Genomic DNA, 21,258 nt, shown 5'->3' on the forward strand with positions numbered 1-21,258 from the left:
AATTATAAACCAAAACCTCTTATGGTAGACTGACCACACTGAAAGCCATAAATATTTTTGATTTGCACAGAGGCGTCTCATCAGCTTGAGAAAAACAAAGAGAACAAAGGAAACAGAAATTGCTAGACTTTGCTAATGAACTGTAGACAAGAGAGGAAAGGTGATAAGGAAAAATGATCAGGTACACCTGTGCAGCAAGTAATGATTATTTTTCTGTGCCTGAGGTTTTATCTTTCTTTCCTCTTTCCAAAGATCACTAAAAGAAGGGCCGTAGCAAGGGGTAGGCTGTGTGTACCTGTGTCTGTTTCTTTTCATACACAGGTGCACCCACACACACACTCTTAAAATCTTTCCACTGGCTTTTGATTTTAGTAAATCATTTAACTCAACTGGAAAAGAATCTACAACTTCTTGCTTTTAACATTATAAATATTTCAAATGTTATAAAATCTATTGCAAAAATGTACATTCAGTGGTTTTATGAGGCACAGGACCTGCTAATGTATTTTCAGGGAAGCTCGCGTGTACTCTGTTCTGTCCACTGCTGGACAATGGTGGAGAATCCAGGGGCTCACGCTTGATGGCTTGAACCAAGCAGGGGTTTTTAAATTCACATGGCATTTTGAACACCTCATTCATCTGCTCTTTCTCCTCCCCTGGGCTGGGGCTGTAGAAGTGGCCGTAGCAAGGTGCGTGTGGCAGGTCGGGCACGCTTTCCAAACATACGGAGGAGTTCTGAGGGCAAAAGGGGGGCACCTCCCTGTTCCGTGAGCCCTTGCCAGCTCTGTTCAAGTTCAGGTTGTTGGGGTGATTTGCTACGATGCATTGCCAGTTATGGGGCGTGTAAAGGCAGTTCCTTGGCTTCTGGCAAGGCAAGGCTGGCTGGCAGAGGTCTGGCTCCGTTTTGAGGTGCACTCTGCTGGGATAGCCGGGGCCCTGCTTCCTCAGCGCGCCGCTCTCATCCAGCCAGGCTCGGCTCTGCAGGTAGTTGTCAGCAATGTTTTCAGAGTCAGAGTCGTATTCTGTTTTGATGGGCATCTCCAAGGGAGTGGCTGTGTCATAGAGAGACTCTGAGGATGTGAATGGTCTCTGCAGCTTCCCGTGGTCTGTGGCATAGCTCTCTGCACAGCGCTGCGGGAGCCCCGAGTAGCACTGGCCGTTCTCTGTGCTCCCCCAGTGGGAAGGACAAGCTGATGCCAGATTTAAGAAGTTTTGGTCTCTGTTGTAGAATGATCCAGCTCTCCTGTTTGGACACGTGTTCATTCTCTGGCTCATAGAACAAGAGCTGGAGTTTCTTAAAGTCCAGCTACTGTTTGTGGTGCAGTTGTTTTGAATGCCTAAAAGTGATGTGTTAGAGCTGAGAGGTTCCTCCTGCATAAAACACTCACCATTAGTATGAGGCTCAAACTTCACTTTTACATTATCTTGTTCATTCTTCACTGCTGCCCAGTTAATATGCTTCCACTGGCCCAGAGTTTCAATGGCACTGTTATAGGAAAGCCCCTCCAGGTTTCCTTTCAAACTGGCAAAACCACTCAGTATCTTCAGTTGTTCATCTTCTTCCCTTTCAATAAGAGTAGAAAAGAGAAGACAGGTCAATCAGATGTTTCTAAATTGTTGTTTTCTGGGATACAGAGTGGCTCAACATGCATTACAAGCCCTATATTGTCCTAAATACGGAACTCTCACACTCTTGTGCACATAATCTTTGCATTTGCTTGAGAGAACAAAAGAGTGTGCCTGCAGCTGGGTGTCAATATCTGTGCACAGCTAACTTTCTGAGGCATTGCTTCATGTGAATTCATGCATTGTTCTTCCATTTCAGGCACACAGTTCAATAAAGAACCTAAAATCTGTAGTACAATACACTAATTCCCTTACACTTTTATTCTTCCCTTAAAATACATGTAAATATTATTTGTGTGTAGAAAATTCTAGAGACAAAATACAAGTAGTATTTTAAATGAGATATATTTTGTTAACAAAGAATTATTTGGACACATAAGCGCTTTCTGATCAGAGTGATTTGAGGGAAAACTGTGGGGGTCTTACATTTCGAGAACACAGCTGAGAGGAAATAAAATGTCCAAATTGAATAACCAAATAGTCACAGATGTTCATATTGGGTGTAGGTTTGTTTTATATGTCTAACTTAATTTATGCTGCCTTTTGTTTTCTAAGATGGCCAGTGAATAAATTTTCCATGACCTCCAGCTGAAGTACTGAACATTAAAGAAGAACACTGGCAGAGAGTGTTGCCTGAGCACTTCCATGCCCAAAGCAGCTGTTTTCAGAACTGGGGTACAAATATGGAGATTTAGGTCCTGAATTCACTAATGTGCTGATTCCCAAATCAAGTGCCACAAAACCACCTCATGCATCTCCAAGCAAGAAGCAGACATTTCAGTAGGAAACTGCGTATGAAAACCTGAAGTGCTACTGAGGGGTTTAGAAGGCTTTTTCTTCGTTCACAAGAGAACTTTTCCCTTGAGTACTGACCTCAATATTTCCTTGCGTTTCCTTGAATCAATGTGCAAGAAAAGGATTTTCCAGTAGAGGGAGTTCGTGTTGTTACAAAGAGAGAACGTCCCACTGTAATAATGTACACCCTGAAAGAGGAATATTTCCTCTCATTCTTTTTTTTTGTTTTGAGGCATAAAATATTTTCAGTCCTCTGCTAAATATTCTTATTTTTATTATTGACCGTATTGAGATGCAAATAGTCTCATAAAAGTTTGCTGCAGAACATGCTTCTCAGAAAGTGGTCAAATTGGGAAGCACAGGACTGAACAAAAAGCAATAGTCACAAAAAGCTAAACCCCCAAGTGAAGAATTTTACAGTGAAATAGTATCCAGTGAAAATTCTTCAAAAGAGTCTATGTTTCCTGGAAGACAGCATACATTTTAACAACAGCAAAAAAAAAAGTTGTAGCAAAAACAAAGTCTATTGCTGACCAAGACAGAACTGAATATAATCTCTAAGGCCAAGTCTTGTTATACTTCATTCTGTGGGAACTATCAAGCATAAAGGAAGGATTTTAATCTCTCTGAAAGCAAAAATGTAACTAAATAAACATGCTTAATTACACAAAAACAAGTTGGAAGTAGAAAAACTAATAAAAGAAACAGCCCCATTTGATCTTCAATCTTTAATAGAACTTCATTCCCTGACACAGCAAGGTTATATTTGTGCCACCCCAGCAAAGGTAAAAAGCTAGCGCATCCTCAGGTGAGAGCTCCCCTGCTATTCATGTGGATCTTGGGAGATACACCCCCTGCAAGGAATATCTACTCTGAAAGTGCAAAGACTTTTTTAATTTCTTCCACCTGCAAGGCATTTTGAAGGAAAAAATCTGGGATAACAGCCACATTTTTAACACTGGGCCAGATGGTGGCTACATAAAACTCCTGGCCCTGCTCCCTGAGTCCACTCTCTTATCTCTTCCCTCAGACCAGCTTGAAGAGATACTTCAGCAAGGCCACAGGAACTGGAACAGACAGTCCCATGGGGGAAGGATGCAAAGCCCACTGAGAGGAAAGGGTAAAACTCATCCAAAAACTCTCTCTCAATGCAAATCTGTGAGATTAGTTTACTGTGAGATTAGTTACTCTGTGACTGAGCCTACAGGAAAAAGCCTAGATGTGTCTGAAAGAAAGCACAGAATGAATATGAGCACCCTTCTTTAGATTATATTGCACATGCACAACTGAAAACATGAGCTCAACTGTCTTACATGAAGAAAAAAAAAAAGCTTAACATAGTCAAATGCTGATAAGCAGAAAAACTAGGGCACTAGATTCAGCTGCAACATAAAGCAAACCAAAAAAATCCAAAATACTTTTTTTGTGCAAGAAGGACAAATATTTTAAAAATGTATTTATTTCTGTGCAATGGATATGCAGAAGAAATGGCTGAAGACAGAAAATAAATATTGTTTAAGATTGTAACTGCCATTCCATATGTTCCAAGACAGGAATAGATTTCCATATCATAAGTAAACTAAATTCTTCTCATTCATCTCTTCTCTTAGGTCACTACAGCCCTTTGAAAGATTTCATACAAAAAGAATGCATTCATTTTCCTATTTTTTTCTCTTTTTGGTACTGGAAAATATACTTACTTTAACATTTGCTGTTGGGCAAGGACATATTCTGAACAACCACTTCGATACAGAAGCTGAGTGTTAGCTTGAACCCAGACCCAGTGATCCTCATTTGTTTGTACTTTGACTAGAGAAATGCCATTTTCTCCATTATTCTTTGCTATATAATTTAAAAGAAAAAAGATTTTAATACAAGCAGTATTAAGTGGTTTTTGTTAGCTAAACTGCAAACGTTCAAAGACTTCTTTGTTACCCTAGAAGCATCAGCATCGGAAACTACAATCTAAAATATGTCACAAAATGAAGAAAAATCCATCTTAAAACTAATATTTGAAAAGTCTAGTTAGGCACTTAAACTGTAACCAAGGATTTTACAGTAATAGTCATTCCTTCTAATATTTTCATCTCAGTAGTAGTACCCATAAAAAATGTTCATGAAAAATGGAGCTATAAGAGAGGAATGATTTTAAAGACAATAAAAATTTCCAGCAGATATGATAGAAGGATGAGTACAACTCTGCTCAAGAAGAAATTGCCCAGTGGGATAGACTTACCATCAAAATTTTATCCATTGTAAAATCTGAAATAGAGCCTAGACTCTCATAATTTTTCCACAGCCAAACATTGAAAAAGCATGAGTCAAAGCTGTGGGCACATCATGAGTTTTAAAGACAATGCATTCTAATTTTCCTCTGTCTTCTAATCTTTGGGGAAAACTAACATTTGTAACATATCTTCCAGTTTTCATCAAAGAGGAATAGATATTGTTATTAATTATAAGGATTTTTGCATAAACTTATTGAATTCAGTGCTGCCACTTTTAGGTAAGCATACATTGAGTATTCTTTTACTACTATTTATTTACTATTTACTATTTACCGTGATTGTTTATTTCTCTGTAAATTTTCTACCCCCTCTGAAATCACAGACTTACTCTGCATTATCTTTTGAGGTGGACAATTTTTTGTATTTTTTAAAGAAGAGGTGTTAGAGAGAAGAAGAAGAAGAAAGACAGCATTGGGACCAAAACCTGAAAATTTTATCAGGAGAAAATAAAAGAGGAGGTTCTTTTTCCATAAACTGTATATAATCTAGAAGTACTTAGCAGTACCTTTGATTTGGTTTTCAGCAATCTGTAATGCATTAGTGAAGGCAGCACCTTCGTGGTGATTGTTTCTTCCATATAATTCTGTTGCTTCACAAAGTCCTGAACTGCCTTTTGAACTGGAGCTGTAGAGGGAAGAAAATGTGGCAAATTCCTTGTCAGTGAATGAAAACACAGACTCTAGAATCACAGACTCTAAAAGATATGATTTTCTAGCTGGTGGCCATTAGCAAAGGTGTTTGGTTTAAGTATATAGTAACTAGCACTAAATAATTATCTTTTTCCTGCATCATTTGGTTTCTCCAGCTAGTGTGTGCATGGAGTTCTGTATTCAATTAAGAGGAATAGTTATGTTTAGGAATATTCTGTTCATGACTTACTATATGTGGAAAAATAAATTTCATCTGGAATTGAGACAAATGCTGTGTATATTCTGCTCTTCCTATTCAAGTTACGTTTGAGGTACGTACATCACAGACACCAGCAATGCATTTAAGAGCTGGCATTACTTCAATGTGCCATAAGCACCATATGATTTGAATGTATTTCTTCCAATCTTTAGTTGAAAATGCTTCAATCAGGGCTTTAAAAGGGTGCATTGTCTGTAATACAGAATTACAAATGCTTCCTTGCATTAAGGGCCTTGAAAAAAAAAGACTGTGTAAATCTGCCCACCATCCTTGGCTACCATATTTCAGGCCTGAACCAAAGGAAACGCTGAAGATAAATGGTTGCTTCATTCTTGTCAGATCCTTGGCCACTGTCCAGTCAGGTAGTAAAGCACTTCTCTATTAAGAGCTCAATTTTGATCATCAGTTAATTTCTCCTGGGCCACTGGAAAAACTGGCAAGTAGAAATGACTTTCCAACTCAATTCCAAAAGCCTGCATAGGCCATTATATCAGACTTCCAGCAATTTAGTTCTTCTCAAAAGGATGTATGTCCTAGAACCACATTATACATCTGGATAGTGAATCCACACACACACAAGCATAATCTAATTAAAAACCAAATTATGGTACTGTCAGTGATACTGATGAGCATTTTTCTTCACAGCAATAGAACTCATTACTGTAAGGTTACATTTAAGCAAAAAAGAGAACATACGATCCTAGCCCCAAATGTCAACAAATTCTGCCATAGAAGACTAACAAAAATAAGTGTTAGGAAGGAGATGAGTCTGAACACAATCTGTCCTGATCTTTTGTGATTGCTACCAAATGATCACCCCCAAGCCATTTAGTGCATTGCAAATTTACATGTTCATAAAACTTCTGTTGAAAGATAAATGCATACATCAAATACAACTCATTAGGCTCTTTGTGAACACACCTCCCCACATACAGACATTCAGCTTTCTGAAGTCCCCCTTTTCCTTTGTTTGTTACCAAAATGCCCAAGTCGAAATAATTGTGTTAGCAGAAGATACTGAAATTAGAAAGCTCGCAGTAAAAATATTTTTTCTTTTCCACTTTTACAGCTGCCTTACTGCATTGGTAACTTTTGAAGGTTAGAAAGATATCCTAATATTCCATTTCTAATATAAAATTTTGTATATTGAAATAAATTACTTAACAGGTATTGTAAATAAAGTACCATATATTGCATCATCTTGCATTGTATTATGCTCTATTATAGTAATTGCATTATATTTATTTTGTATTCAATAGTAAATCCAGATAAATTATTCACTTTTCTAAGAAAGAGTTTTAAAATGGAGAGATATTTAACATAATTTGTGGTTTTTACATGCTTAATAGCCCATAATCTTCACTAAATGCCAAAAGATTAATTTGTAAATACTTTGTGTTTGCTGCTGCTGCATCGTCAGCTTTGTGTTTTGCTCTCACAAGCAGGCTCTTCATCTTCATCTCTGTCACAGAAGGGAGCAGAAGTGGTACCACTATGCAGAATAAGGACAGCTGAGGTGGCAATACTGTTCCTGATGATGACTTCTTCCTTTGTCCAAAGAGGAACTTTAGTTTGCCTTGGAACTGCATTGTCTGGTATAAAAAATAAACCAAAAGAAAACAAAAAAAAACCCCAAAAACACAAAACAAAAACCCCCATTAAAAAAAAAAAAAGAAAAAAAAAAGAAAAAACCCAACAACTTAAGCATTTAGTGTACAAACATTTAAAATAGTAATACAACCTATAGACTCTGTCATTTAACACCAAACCCAGTTTTGAATCAGCGATTCAAACTACGAATTTCATTTTCTTCATATAATTTAAACCATGCCATTTCAGAGACAGGGTGGGTGGAGGTACTATCAACAGTAAGATGAGACTTTTGAGGCTGGTTGAGAGTTTTTTCTCTCTCGTGTACTCAGCAGTAGAAGTTCTGTGTTACATTCTGTTTGCCAAAATGGGCCACGTACAGTGGTGCAAACACCGAGTTGTTTCCTCCGTACCTCACTGAAGCTGGAACCATTATTTTTCCACGCTCTGTTCTCTCCAGCAAGATTTCTTAGTTCTTTCATCTTATTCTGCACTTTCTCTGGGAAGTTTACAGATTGGCACAACCCAAGGGTGGTGCAGACAGGTACCAAGGAAAAAAATAGGCTCAAGATAGCCACATAGAGAGTGCACAGCTTGGAAGGAACCGTCCATCCCTGCCTCAAATGTCTGTGTAGTCAGAAAGCAGGGTTCAAGTCAAGAGCAAGCTGCTGCCTCTCAGTGACAAAATTAACTACCAAAAAACGCCCAGTGAAAAATCAGCCCATTTGAGTTAGGCATTTTCCAGAGCTACGAGGTTAAAGCAGGGGTGCAGAGATGATGGCTGTTGAGACCCACAGCCTTCCAGCAAATGAGCATCTGAGACAGAACTTGCATTTCTCAGTCTCATGCTGGTAGCTTCATTTTCTTTGCACATGCTGGAGTTTCCCCTAAGTAGAAACAGCATTGGTCTTTACTAAGGAAATGGAGAAGAAGTGATTTCTAGAAGTGAACTGCTCCTAGTATGGAGCATGCGAGAGACTTTCTAATTCTGGGGTTTATTATTAAAGGATTCCTTACAAAAGGAAAAACCAGATCATTATTTTTCCTTCTCCTTAAAGCAAATACTTTGGGCTTAAATGTTAACTGTTGAAATTCAGACTTGCCACCCTTGTGATATGCCCAGTACAAATTGAGGACAGATATTGTCAAAAAGAGTTGAAAACATAAAAATTTTTAAAGTCTTCCCATTTCAAATATTACAACTTTCTGTCCTCCCATCATTCTTTACATATATTAGTAATTATCCTAGGTGTTTCTTGTTAATGCACAGCAAAAGAAAAGTGTATCCTGTCCATGGATTTCCACAATATTTATGTTGAAAAATTTTTCATATGAAGTAATTAAAGTCTATTATGTCATGCTTACAGTGATCTAAGTACTAAATTGTACTTACAAGGAATCCAGAAGTACTGTCCAACAAGCAGCGAACTCGACAGATGAAACAGCGAGTTAAAAAGGAAGAGTAATCTGTTGTCATGCTGTCATTCTCTTGTGCTTTGAACAATTTACTGAGAATATATTCTTCCCCTAGGAACAACAGTGGAGGCAACATATATCAGATCACACTAAGAAATAATGAAAATGTTCTGTAGCCAGTTGAGGAAGCTGTTACGGAAATTGCTAAAAATTGCTTTATGGATGGGCAAATATTCAATGGTGTCATGTATGGATACATCTGCACATGCTCTAACAAAAGAAAAATAAAAGCTCTGCAATGGGATTCGGATGAGTTTCTTCAGAAATTTGGACTTGATTTCGTGAGTTTTTGTGATTTTTAATGATGCAAAACAGGGTAACAGATGTTGCTGGTTTTGAGATCAGAGATCACAGAAAATGCATTAGACAGGAGAGCAAAATAAGGAAAAATTATAATCCTAGGAAAAAAACAGAACAAAAAAATGTAGATTTTTAGCTAATGTTCAGGTGTTGCACCTCCTTGATTTTTTTGTACAAGTGCAGTTTTTTGAGCAATTTTCTACAAGACACAAGTATTAATGCAAAACTATGAACTTGAGACCTGAAATTCTTCACAATATACATTAGGATGAAAATTCCAAATATTTGTAGATTTTATAGTTTGAAATAGTAGTGCATGTTGGTTTGCTTGTTTCCTGCATACTTCCTATGAAATCTTGCAAAGCTCCTCAGATATTTATAAGACTCTTCTGTAAAACACAGAAACTGTTTTTCAGGAAATTCCACCAAAGTTTCATTATTGTCTTCCTGAGGATTTCGTAGAGGTTGCTGAAGGATTTCTTGCAAGTTTCTCCCCACTCACCTGGTGACTATACTTCCTAACTTATTTCCTCAATTACTACCTCACCTTCTGGTGAAATGCATACATTTTGCTGGGATCAATAATACTTTATAATGTTAACAATTTCAACCTGATTGTAAGTTCTGTATTTGTGATTTCAGCTTAACATCTCATGTAGGAGAATCTTTGAGGGCAGGCATCCAATTCCCATCCTAGGGAAGTATAGCCTAAGAAGAAAAGGTGCATTGCTAAACCTATTTGTTCTTCAGAAGGCTCCTGTCTACATCATTTTGCATGGGAAAACAAATGGCAGAAAATGACGCTTCCATGGTTATTCTATACAGAAACCTTTTGCATCAATGAGAGGACTATTGATGTCCTAATCTGTTGCCAACAAATTTTTGGCAGTATGAAGAACTGATGCTGCTCATTCTGAGTGTGTAAGAATATGTGTAGGCACATTAGAGAAAAGCAAAGGAAACAACTTTGTAGCACCAGGGGCTTAAGCACTCTCCCTTATAAATGCCCAGGATCAGAAGAAATGTCATGTCTGAGAAAATAACATAAATAAATGGCCACTATGCATCTTTCCAGTGAAGAATCTGACTGGAGATAGAGATACAGGCATAAGTGGAGTGCAATTCGACCTCTGAACAGTGGTGCCTGTGTTTCCAACCAACATGCACAATCCCACCTGTTTCTGGCTGTAGTTGCTGTCCCGAGAACATCTGGGGAGGATTCATGGCCCAGTGCAGTTGTCTACAGAAATCCTGGCGGTCATCCACATGGATGTAATCATATATGTTTTGGTGCATTACATCAGTCTGAAACAATTACAACAAGGAATGGTTAATTAGTAACTGTAGAGGGGCAGCCATTTTTCTGTAGATTGATACTTTGCTTAAAATAATGGCAGGTGTAGGACACCTTCAGAGCAGCTTTGATGAGGAAAGTTCTGTAAAAGACCCCTCCTTCTCAACATCTGCTTTTTCCCTTCACATCCTAAGATGATTCTTTCTATTCTGAACTCTATTTTACATACGGAAATGTGACTAATAAACATCCAACTGGCAAGTGATGACCAGCGGCATCCCGCGGGGATTTATGCTGGGACAAACCCTCCTTAATTTCTTGACTAAGGAATCTTGGGATAGAATGAATGCTCAGCAGGTTTATAGAGGGTGCCTCCCTTAGCTGGGGAGGGCAAGGCAGCTCTTTGGTAAAAATAGGCTGAGAGGAGCCTCAGGAAGTTCAGCAAAGGTAAATTTCTCTCTTAATTTTGGGTACCCCATGAAAAGAAAAAGATTAGAATGTGAAAATGAGCCCAGGAGAGTGTTACCGAGACACTTAAGAGAGCTGGAGCACATTCAGGAGAGAAGAACAGGGTTTGCTCAGCCTTTGGAAGGGAAAACCACAGAAAGAATGTACTGCTCTCTACATCAACCAGATGAGCTGGGGAAGGGAAGACAAAGGCTGACTCTTCTCAGAAGTGAGAGGGCAAGGAGCAACAGACACAAGTGGCAACATGGGAAGCAGAGAATTAATAATAAGCAAAAAAAAAAATTACAGTCTTGGTGGCTAAACACTGGAACACATCTTCCAGAGGGGTCACAGAAACTCAAAGCTTGATTAGTCATGCATCAACCTGCTCTAGCTCAATGTGTTTTAGCAGGAGGTTGGGCTAGATGACCTCCAGAGGCCCTTTCCAACTGTGTGGTTCTGTTAATCTGTGACTTTAGAATATATTTATTACACACAGCCAGCCAGCCTAGAAAAGCAGCATCTTATATTGAAATTGAAAAGAAACTTCTAGCTAAATCTTAGTTTTATAATGGATCATGTTTCTGCTAACAAAAGCCTTATAAAAGGAAGTTGCAAGAAATAAATCTTCACCTGTCAGATTGACAAAAAAATTAGTCTGAGATGGTATAGTAAAATAACTTTATTTCAGTAAATGTATGTCTAATCAGCAGTCAAAGGCATACAACATACAGTGCTGCATTTACAAATAATAGCAGAAGTTATATTATTGACAATATGTGTATTGGCAAGAAAGTCAATACAATGTCAGTGACTGGGTATTCTAAGTAATTCTGAGTACATTTACCTGATGAAACCCTAGATAGTCCACAATTGTCGATGATGCATAGAATATCATTCCATCTGCACTCACCACCAGGGCAAAACCATTCAGTGACTGAAAAAAGAAAATAAAGTACATTGAAAGATAATCAGAAGATAAAGAATAAAATTAGTATCAATGTAATCAATTTAAGAATATCCTAGGAAAGAAAAAACTCATTCTGCAAAAAGTTAGACACTAAATTCTTTCCTACCATGAAAAATGAGTAACAACCTGGAACATGCTTTCTTTCTTTTCTAAAAAAGTTAAAATATTTAATTACAGTATACCAACCATATTACATTGCTAGCTTATTGTCTGCTTAATGGTCTGCATAATTATATTTGCTCATTAATTCATAGAATTAAAAGTTTAATAGCAAGTGCCAACTACTTTGTTTTCCCTTTTAATTTAAAACTGCACATTCCATAATAATTGCTTTAAATATATATGCATTAATACATTTAATATAATAACATCCAAAGGGAAAATTAAATACATGTGCTGTGTTAACCATGACTTTAAAACTGGATCTGTATGGTTTTTTTTTTTTGTATGGCTTTTTTCTTAAGCTGCTATAAAAATAATACAGAACATAATTACATAAATGCAATGAATATAAAAAGTCAGTCCCCATGAATATAAAAAGTCAGTCCCCAGCTGCACAAGGACTGACTAATTCTGCCTCTCTTCCCTTGATAAAGGTTTGGTAACATATCTTTACTCCAGCAGGCTTGCACTCCAAGGCAGTCTAGATCCTTTTGTGTGGTGGTTTGGAGGTCTTTGAGATTACAGTTCAAATAGCTGTTGCTGAAATACTGCTATATTATTATTATTATCCTTGCTTCACCTTACTCTCAATGCGCCTATTAATCCTGAGTTAATCCTGAAACACAGTGAGGACAGATTTTCAATTGCTCAGTAACCAGATACACTGACATATTCTTGTGAGCTGGGTTCTCTTTTTGGTTCCTAAATCAGGACCATATTTCCAAGTCTGCTTGAAAGCTGTTCCCACTGTGACAATGGTGGGCAGAATTTCAAGAGTTCAGTGCACAATAGACTGACCTCCTCAGAAGGTTTGGCTCCCATCATAAATGTGGAACACCTTTGGAAACGTGGCCCCGTGGGACCACACTTGGCCAGAGGCTCTGTGCCTTGAACAACCTGTGAATCAATGACTTCAGAGAAGTAGTGGGGAGCCTTCACTGGCCATAGCAGCAAGTGATTCAATTAGGTCAACACTGACCATAAGTCAGTGCTAAGAACAGTCAATGGCAAATCTTGTTTTGCTCCAGGTCAGCTCCATAGGTGCAGATCCCTTGCAGAATAAGAGTGATCTCTGCCTAGTTGTGCTTGAGTTGAATACTAATTATCCTTGTCAACTCTTCAAGCACAAGGACTTGCTCAACTGGTGCCATTTCCTGCTCTAAATAATGCCCAAATTTGTCCCAGCAACTCACCAACCAGAAGATGGTGTGTCAAGATTTCTGTATCTTCACATCTGCACCTCTCACTGCACTGAGAGGAACCTCCATGGATGGTATCTGTCATATACATTTCCAATGTCAAATGGAGACAAGAAAGCGTTTTTGTCATCTTGTCTCTTTGGACTTGTCTTCATAACAATGAAACCATCAGTGATGTGATGTTAGGAATTTTATTACATTTTGAACATCTGGCAGGCCTTTTAATTTGGATAGATTAAATTTTCCATAAAGATAACTGTGGGGCACTTAAGGGAGCTCCCTTTTTTCTGTGCCTCTTACCAGGCATATTCTGAAAGACCTCGAGTCCTGCCCATGAAACAGGACCAGGTAGAAGTTAAGAACATTTAAAAAATGAAAGAAATGTGCTTAATTAAATAAAAGTTCTTAAGCTATGCAAAGTGATACACCAAGCCCTACTTTTATTGTTTAAGCTTCAAAGACAACAGGATCTGAATTTGATCGAAGAATCCTATAAATTATCATGCTGAACATTTTTAAAATGTACCCTCCAACTGTCCTGCAGGCAAGCTGGAGTTTTTCAGCCCCTGGAGGAATATCTGCCTTTGTCAAGAATTGCTTGTATGAATCAAGAGATAAATTCATCAGTTCAAAAATTAGTCTTACATACTCTTTAGGCCTAGACACATATATAAGAGATCAGTCTCTACCCTTAAAATGTAAGACTTGATCCCCCACAGAGGAAAGCAGGAAGGTTTTTCTTGACATATTTTTTCCATAGAGCTAGAGTCGGGCTGCACTAGGTGCATGAGTTCCTAAAAATTGGAAAGGGAAATGGGACCATGTGTATTTCCAGGGATTCAGATAAGTGTACTGGAAACTACATCTGTGAGGTTGGAGTAGGCATTAAAAAAGAGGTGGGAGGGAGGAAGAGGGAAGAAGAAGAGGAGGAAAAGTTCAAGGAGCCATGTGTTTAGGTTAAGCCAGAAACAAGTGTGGATTTGCAGCATGTATGTAAATGAAGAGTTTTCCAAACTTCCCCTGCTTTGTTTTTGGTTTGGTCTCAAAATGCTGGTGTCCTCTCCTGAGGTTATATCTCTTAAATAAGCACCCCCTGGTTTTCACAACCCCAATTGCAGACATCAGATTCTTTGCCCTGCAAGCAGGGAAACCAAAATCCACTTTGGTGCAAAAACAACTTTTATGGAGCCACATGACAAAGTTGAGGATTAACACAAATTCCATGTCTCTAAATTAATTTTAGCTGGGAAGCCTGCTGCTTCAGACACATTAAAAAAAGACAAGCTGCATATCAAGTAAAACTTTACACCAGTGAGTCTCATCCACACCTGTAAACTCTTCTGCTTTCTCAGTATTACCCTAAACTAGTTCAGTGAGAAAACAGACATCTGTAACACAGAAGATTCTCTCAATGGAGTCAGAGCTGGGATGGGATTCATACTTTACTTGTTTACTTTCCAGAGGTGAGGATAAGGAGGAGGGTGTTTGCTAGCACCTTACCCTCCCCGAGTGACTAATGGCGATGGCAAATCAGTAGGAAAATACCTTTTCCAACCTCTCAGATAAATCTCTCAGGTACCAAATACAACTCCATACTGAAATCCTTTACAGTAACACTGCATAGAGGTTTTTCTATTTTTCTGGCCAGAAGCCTAGTGACTTGTTAGACTGAGTAGGAGAGACAGCTTCAGTCCACAAGAATGAGTGAAAACTATTCCCAGCATTTTTTGTTCTAAGTAACCACATCTCACATTAAACATCACAGCAAAGTATATGGCTCCACTTATGATTTTTAAGCATTCTCCATTATTGAAATAAAATTCTCAGCAATAGCTTTCTCTCATTGCCAGTGAAGAGGAGGTGTGCTGTGTCAGAGTCACAGCAGCCATGTGCCTAGGAAATGGACAACCTGGGGAAATTAAATACGAAAGAGGACGTGGACCAGCCTCATACCTGGGCAGTTCACACTCCTCGTGAAAGCACATGTTTGCTCTGAACACTGAGGGACAGCGCAGAGAAGTAAAGGCAGCTCTTCTCATTTCACTTTAATCCTCTCAGCAGAAATAATGGACAGCGTAAATGGGGCTCTGGTGTTTAGAGGGGGAAATAACCAAACTCCACAACTCAATGTTGGTGGTATTTGCTTTGTGTACGACAAGGGCGTTTCAATCAGCGCAGTCCACTAGCAAACTAAAATTTTTTTGCAATATTGCATATTCTTACACATGCACACATAAAAACAAACACGGAAAACTATTAGTATGGACCTTAAAACTTCTACAAGAGAAAACAACTAACTTCAAATCTGCAAAAAATACATGGTTTTAAACTGCCATTTGGCAAACCATATGGATTCAATGACAGATGGAATTTCTAATCCAGAATAATAGCTGAAACATGTGAGACAGACTTAAGTATGTATTGTGAACATTTGTTTGTTTGTATTTGGCTTTTTAAAAACACTTACATGAGTTTTCTACATTGTACTTTAAAAATGAAATCATGTGGGACTTTTTTCCCAAATGAAAAAAAAGAAGAGAGCTTGGCACCAGATAGGGGCTTGTGTTCTTTTGAAAAAACATGTACATCCAATTATGTACTCACGAAAAGCTGCACCTGCTACTGAAACAAAAAACAATTAATCTGTCAGTTCAAAGAAAGTATGATATTATTCTGGTGCCTGCAGTAGCTGTGAGATGAAAGTTATCAGTTCCTTCCATTAAGAAGTTTTTAAAACTTTATTAGTCAAGAGATTCTCTTTGGGAATGAAGGCAAATATTTTGAGGAAGATAGGACTTCCTTTGGCAAGATCCTTTATATATCCTGATTTTTTTTTCCTGGTCTCGTAGCAGAAAATCAGCCAGAAAATACTTCAAAGATATTTTGGTCAAGGTCATGGCATAGTAAAAATAAGGAGGAGGAAAAAAAAAAAAAAACAAAGAGAGAGAATGAGTTCCAATGCACATTTCTCTTATTACTCTTCCTTGAAATAAAGGAAAATTCACTAGCATTAGGTCTCCAGAGACCACGTTACTATGGCTACTAAAGTACAACAGTCAAGGCCTGCAGCCATGCCTTGCTTTGAACAGATTTTCGAGTCACGCAACTTGGGTACTAAATTTCCAGGGTCAGTTGGCTCACAGTTTATCTGGAACAGCTTCATTCAATAGTGGATCACTGGGTTTTTGCATCCTATGTGGGATGGGGCCATTTTCTGGTGATCTAAATAAGTAGCTATTTAAAAACTCTGAAAATTATATACTTGCTCATGTCTTATGAATATTAGGAGGAAAATGCAGACAGTTAATTGTGTCTTCTGTCTTAAACTGCATTGTTTAGTGAATCAGTATTTCTTTCCACTGGTGTTTTTAGGATTCATAGTTAACCTTCTCAAAAATCCCTCTGAACCCCTGAGGTTCTCTGGTTCTCTTTATATACCAAAAAAAAAAATTTAACTCTTACAGAACCCTGAAGTGAAAAATAGCATAAAAGACTATTCAGAAATACCTTATCTGGTGACATCAGAATATGGCCTTTGCTCAAAAATTACAGTATCTCTTAGCCCTCTGGACTATCTATCTACAAAGCAACTTCAAAAGGAGAATTTCTGTGAGTAAGCACTATTTCGTGCAAAGGAGAGTGGCAGAATTGTTTTAGCATTCAGTTTTGATCAAGGGTTTGCGTGTGCAGATTAAATTTCAGGCAAAAGAAACAAAACAGAAGACAAATTTCCATCATTTGAGCCAGAGAAGGAAGTAGTAGCTGAAGTCTACAGACATGGAGTTTTATGGGAAGCCTTTCAGAGAGAAAGTGCTCAATCTGATACCCTGGTTTTCAAAGACAGCAGAAATGTTTATTTTCAAATGCAAAGAAAGATGCATATATTGACCATTATGTTCCTTTCACTCCTCCTGTCACCCCAAATAAAACAAAGTTCATGTTCCTGCCTGTGTCCTTGACCTGGATATCACTTCAGGCTTCTTTCAGTATGGAAATTCAGCATCTAGTGCTGCACAACCAAGGTCAACATTTTCAACAATCATTCACAATGCCAGACAGATTTGAGCCCTGGCCCTCCCATTTAATGTCAGAGGGAACAGCTGGGCCATCTGAAAGGCACAAATGCTTGTGAATCTTTTAGCTGGTGAAATTCCTCATTATTCCATTTTTCAATATCCCATCACTTCCACGAAGGAACTAGGGAAACCTTGGAGATGCTTGTTTACATTCGTGTCCTCAGCCGAGCAAGGGAGCTGGAACGCCGGGGCTCGTCAGGAGCAGCAGCCGAAAGCGGCCTCCTGGAAATCTGCTAGGAAAATGTAAGTCACTGGGCTCCGGTAATTGTGAGCTATAAACTTTCAAGAAAACATAGTAGTTCCCTGGAGGGTGAGATTGCAATGTGTGCACACATGTAAACACATTTTAAACCATGGTGATGTTTTTTTATATGCTTGATATGTAATAAGTATTGGACACAACCAAGAACAACTTTGCCTTTGAAGTTGTTTTGAATGCACGATGAAAAACTGTAAATGCAGTTTTTCTTCCATTATACATTCCTTCCAAACTAAGCTTTTGTAACAAAGCTTGCTTAGTCTGTGTCAAGTCCTTGGGACAGGGCCTCTCTTTGTTAACATATCCATGAATTTCTGGTCTCCAATGAACCTGGCGCCTCAAAACCAACTACTCTGCCCAAGATGGGGCTAAGAAAAAGGGCTGAAGCATCAGCTGACTTTGTTTGTGTAGAAAGTTGGTGTGGTGCATACTAGAAAGAAATGCATCCCCGTTAAATCTTGTTTTTTCTGCAAGTACTAGGCACTGGAAAAGAGAATACAGACCATGCTTCCAGAGAGGAGCAGTACTGATGACTACTAGCTTAAAGACAGGTCAGGGAAGGTTTTGTTGATGCAGAAGTGAATTAATTCATGGGTGACACTGAGCACCTCAGTACAAATTTGTTATATGGCATGCTTTACCATTTAGGATTTCATATGGGAAGCAGGAATAGGAATGCTACCTGAGGTTAATGGATGGTATACAAGTACTGAAGGCTACTTAAAATAATATAAAGAAGAATATTTGTATTATTTATTCTAAAATTGTTGGGGCAAAGCACATTTTATTTATTAATACATAGCTAGAGTTATGATGTTCGCTAGATAGTGAGTATGTGGATGAGTAACATGTCATTTACCTTAGCAATTATTATGAAAGGATACCAAATTACAACATAATAATTATATCTGTTTCTTTAGCCTCCTCATTAATCATGATGTTGAATTTAAAATTGTGCTGTATTAGTAATGGAACCCTCCTGTCAATGCTGTTTCACAAATACTATGCCCTGGACTACACTTGGAAATAGAAATCATCTTTATATTGATTCATGCAGTTTCTCATTTCACTTCCTTAAAAGCAGATGTTGTATTCACAGATGGAAGCAAAGCTGGGGCAATATCGTATCTTCAGTGCAAGTTCAGCTCTTCGTCCTTTCTGAATTCTGCAGCTGCTCTGAGCTTTTCAGTCTTCTCTTCAACAATTTCAATATAGAAAATGCAAGCCTAATTAATTCCATTTGAGAAGGCTCAAAATGAAGCATTAATTGCTCACTACTCTGCACTTGTAATAACAAACTTAGTTAGGTAGACTTTGAAATAACAAATGTAGTAAGATTAGGCATTATCTTTCACAGAAACAAGTTACTGAAAAGAGTCTCAAATAATATTTATCCAACATGTTGGACAATTAGACATATGTAAGTACCAAATGTCTGGATTTTTTTTTCGGTGTTATTTACATGTAAGTGCATCAAGTCCTGAATAGAGGAAGCCGTCATAATATTCCATCCACAGCTGACTTTTATTTGTACTTGCAAACTGTTAATGAGGATGAATGGCAGACATCTCTTTCTGTAAGGAATCAAAACCTAAAAGAAACAATGTTGCAGCCTATATACTGAAAACAGAATGTTATGTCCTAATTTCACAGCACTCTTTTTCTGTGTGTTTAGCACTATATATCACATTTTCTAAAGTGAAACTGTTTCAGGGGGTGGGGAGAAGAGCAAAACAATCTGTATTTCATATTCTGTTTGATAATATATGCTAAACCAGACTTTTAAAACATGATTTCGGGTCAGTAGAATTTTCAGGGAGAATGGCATCCCTGAAATTGGCTCTAGGAACAGTTTTACTTTGCAGGTTATCATCTTAAGCATGTTTTGTATGCTGTAAGTGTCCTGTATCAAACACACCCTATCCCATTCTGACAGCAGGGGTGAATCTGCTATAAATGCATTGTGCTGACCCAGAGACACAGGCAATTTTTTCTCTGATTGAGATATCGAGTGGATGATGGTGGATTATATGGAGAAGGATAATGATAGAAAGTTAGAGACAACTCCTCTAACCAGCAGCAACGACTGCAAATCTTAGGCTGCATTATAGACTAAATTAATCCTTCCCCAAGTCTCTTTTGCAAGCCCCTGCTTTGGTTTGAGCATTTAAGTTTTATTAACTAAGGCAGACAAAAAGAGAAAGTGGGATGTATTCGATATTTCTAGTAAAATACATAGGGTTTTTTCCAAAACCTCCATGACAAAATCACTGCAAATTTGCAAAAGCTCTCAAGCCTGGACACAGTCTAGCCTAGACCTCCTTTCTTGCTCATCACTTCATCTTATTGAGAAGATGGCAGGGCTGCAGCTCATGAGCTTTTCTGAATTGAGAATGAGGAACACAGTGAAAGCAAGTGTCGTCTGTAAATACAGTTTAGGCTGCTCATTTATAATTTCACTTCAGCCAGTTGAAGACAAGTTAAACAATGTAGGATTGCAATTATTTAAAGTGTATGTGTGTGTCTTCTATGTCCTCTATGTTTTGGGGGATTTTTTTGCAAAATATGACTATGCCATCTTTGAAAATGCTTCCTGAAAAGCAAATGAAGAAATTGGTATGAAATGAACAGTGCGTTATGAATGCCTTTGTTGCCTGAATGCAAGAAGTCAGTTCTAGTAGCAGATCAAGTCCTGGTGCATCTGTACGATGCAGGGCTCAGACACAGATACCAAACCTATTGACTGGTGGAAATAGTTGTCAAGGATTGGCTCTGAAGTCAGTGAGAAAAAAAATCTAAGAGAGCTGAAATGGGAGAATATGTTTTGTTGAGGAGGAAGTTCTGTGGCCACTGGACTGTGTCCAGGAGGCACCAAAATAGCCTGAGCAGAAACAGAGGAAGCGGCTGTGAAAAGTGAGCTCGGGTGGAGCTGGCTGTGATGAACAGTCTGGAGACAGCAACAGCAGCCTTGGATTCAGAGCTGCATCTGTGCCCAGAGCTTATTGACTCTTCACCTTAACGCTATGGACAGACAGCTGCTCTGTTCTCTGGGAGTTTCTCAGCCAGCCCTCCTCATATGACAGCAGGTTTGCCTGTCTCCTGACAAATAGAGACACTTTTCCTGATGCCAGCACCAACCAGGGGATGATAACTCTCTCCTCACCACACACTTGCGCTGACTGCCCGCTCCTCCTGCTCTCCCATGCTGAACATAGGCTGCCTGTCCTGATTCTCCAACCCACTCCCAGCTTGCACCCTCTCAATTGTGATCTGTAATTTTGTGTTGGAGAAGATAAATACTAACTCTCATCAGCCCAACATGACATGAAATCTGAAAAGAAGCACTTACTGGCATTTTCCCATTTGCAAAAAGGCTCCACAACAAGCCTCTACAGAAGTACCTATTTTTCCTCTTCAAATCCCTCCATAAATCTCTTGCAAAAGTCCTGGCAAAAGTCAAGCTCCTCAGACATTATGTGTGCTGGCAATTGTGGTTACCATTTTGTTCATTATTTCCACACAATTTTGTCCATCAAAACCCATCTTCCATCACTTTTCTCATAGTTAGGCTGAAAATGTGAAGGGAGGGGATAACACAATTTTGTTTTTCTCTGTCCCCCGGTCAAGTTGGATGGTGCCACCTCCTGTATTTGAGAAACCTCATCACTGTGGCAGTATCATGATTGTTGCACTCATAACAGTAGCACTAAGGACTGGAGGAGAGAGCAAATGGAATTTAGCAGTCATAGCTTTTCTATCCAGATTTGTTAGAGAAGAAGAAAAAAAAAAAAAAGAAGAAGAAAGGAATAAGCGAGAACATTAGTTATTTGTCTAAAGGGCAAGAGAGGATGTTTTTTGCACAGAGCT

General features: G+C 38.4%; 1 protein-coding gene across 1 annotated transcript in view; it reads right to left on the bottom strand.

The window, feature by feature from the left end:
* Window positions 1-450: 450 nt before the first annotated feature.
* AHRR (aryl hydrocarbon receptor repressor) overlaps window positions 451-21,258 on the bottom strand; it is an 80,881-nt gene continuing 60,073 nt past the window's right edge. Inside the window, exons 5-11 of the mRNA XM_058818120.1 lie at window positions 11,573-11,662; window positions 10,160-10,289; window positions 8,602-8,735; window positions 7,011-7,210; window positions 5,215-5,333; window positions 4,122-4,263; window positions 451-1,564 (exon numbers count right to left, since the gene is read on the bottom strand). Coding sequence (XP_058674103.1) covers window positions 451-1,564; window positions 4,122-4,263; window positions 5,215-5,333; window positions 7,011-7,210; window positions 8,602-8,735; window positions 10,160-10,289; window positions 11,573-11,662 — 1,929 coding nt within the window. The remainder of the gene's footprint in view (window positions 1,565-4,121; window positions 4,264-5,214; window positions 5,334-7,010; window positions 7,211-8,601; window positions 8,736-10,159; window positions 10,290-11,572; window positions 11,663-21,258) is intronic.

Source organism: Ammospiza caudacuta, chromosome 1 (genome assembly GCF_027887145.1).
Source record: "Ammospiza caudacuta isolate bAmmCau1 chromosome 1, bAmmCau1.pri, whole genome shotgun sequence".
In the NCBI taxonomy this organism is placed as follows: domain Eukaryota; kingdom Metazoa; phylum Chordata; class Aves; order Passeriformes; family Passerellidae; genus Ammospiza; species Ammospiza caudacuta.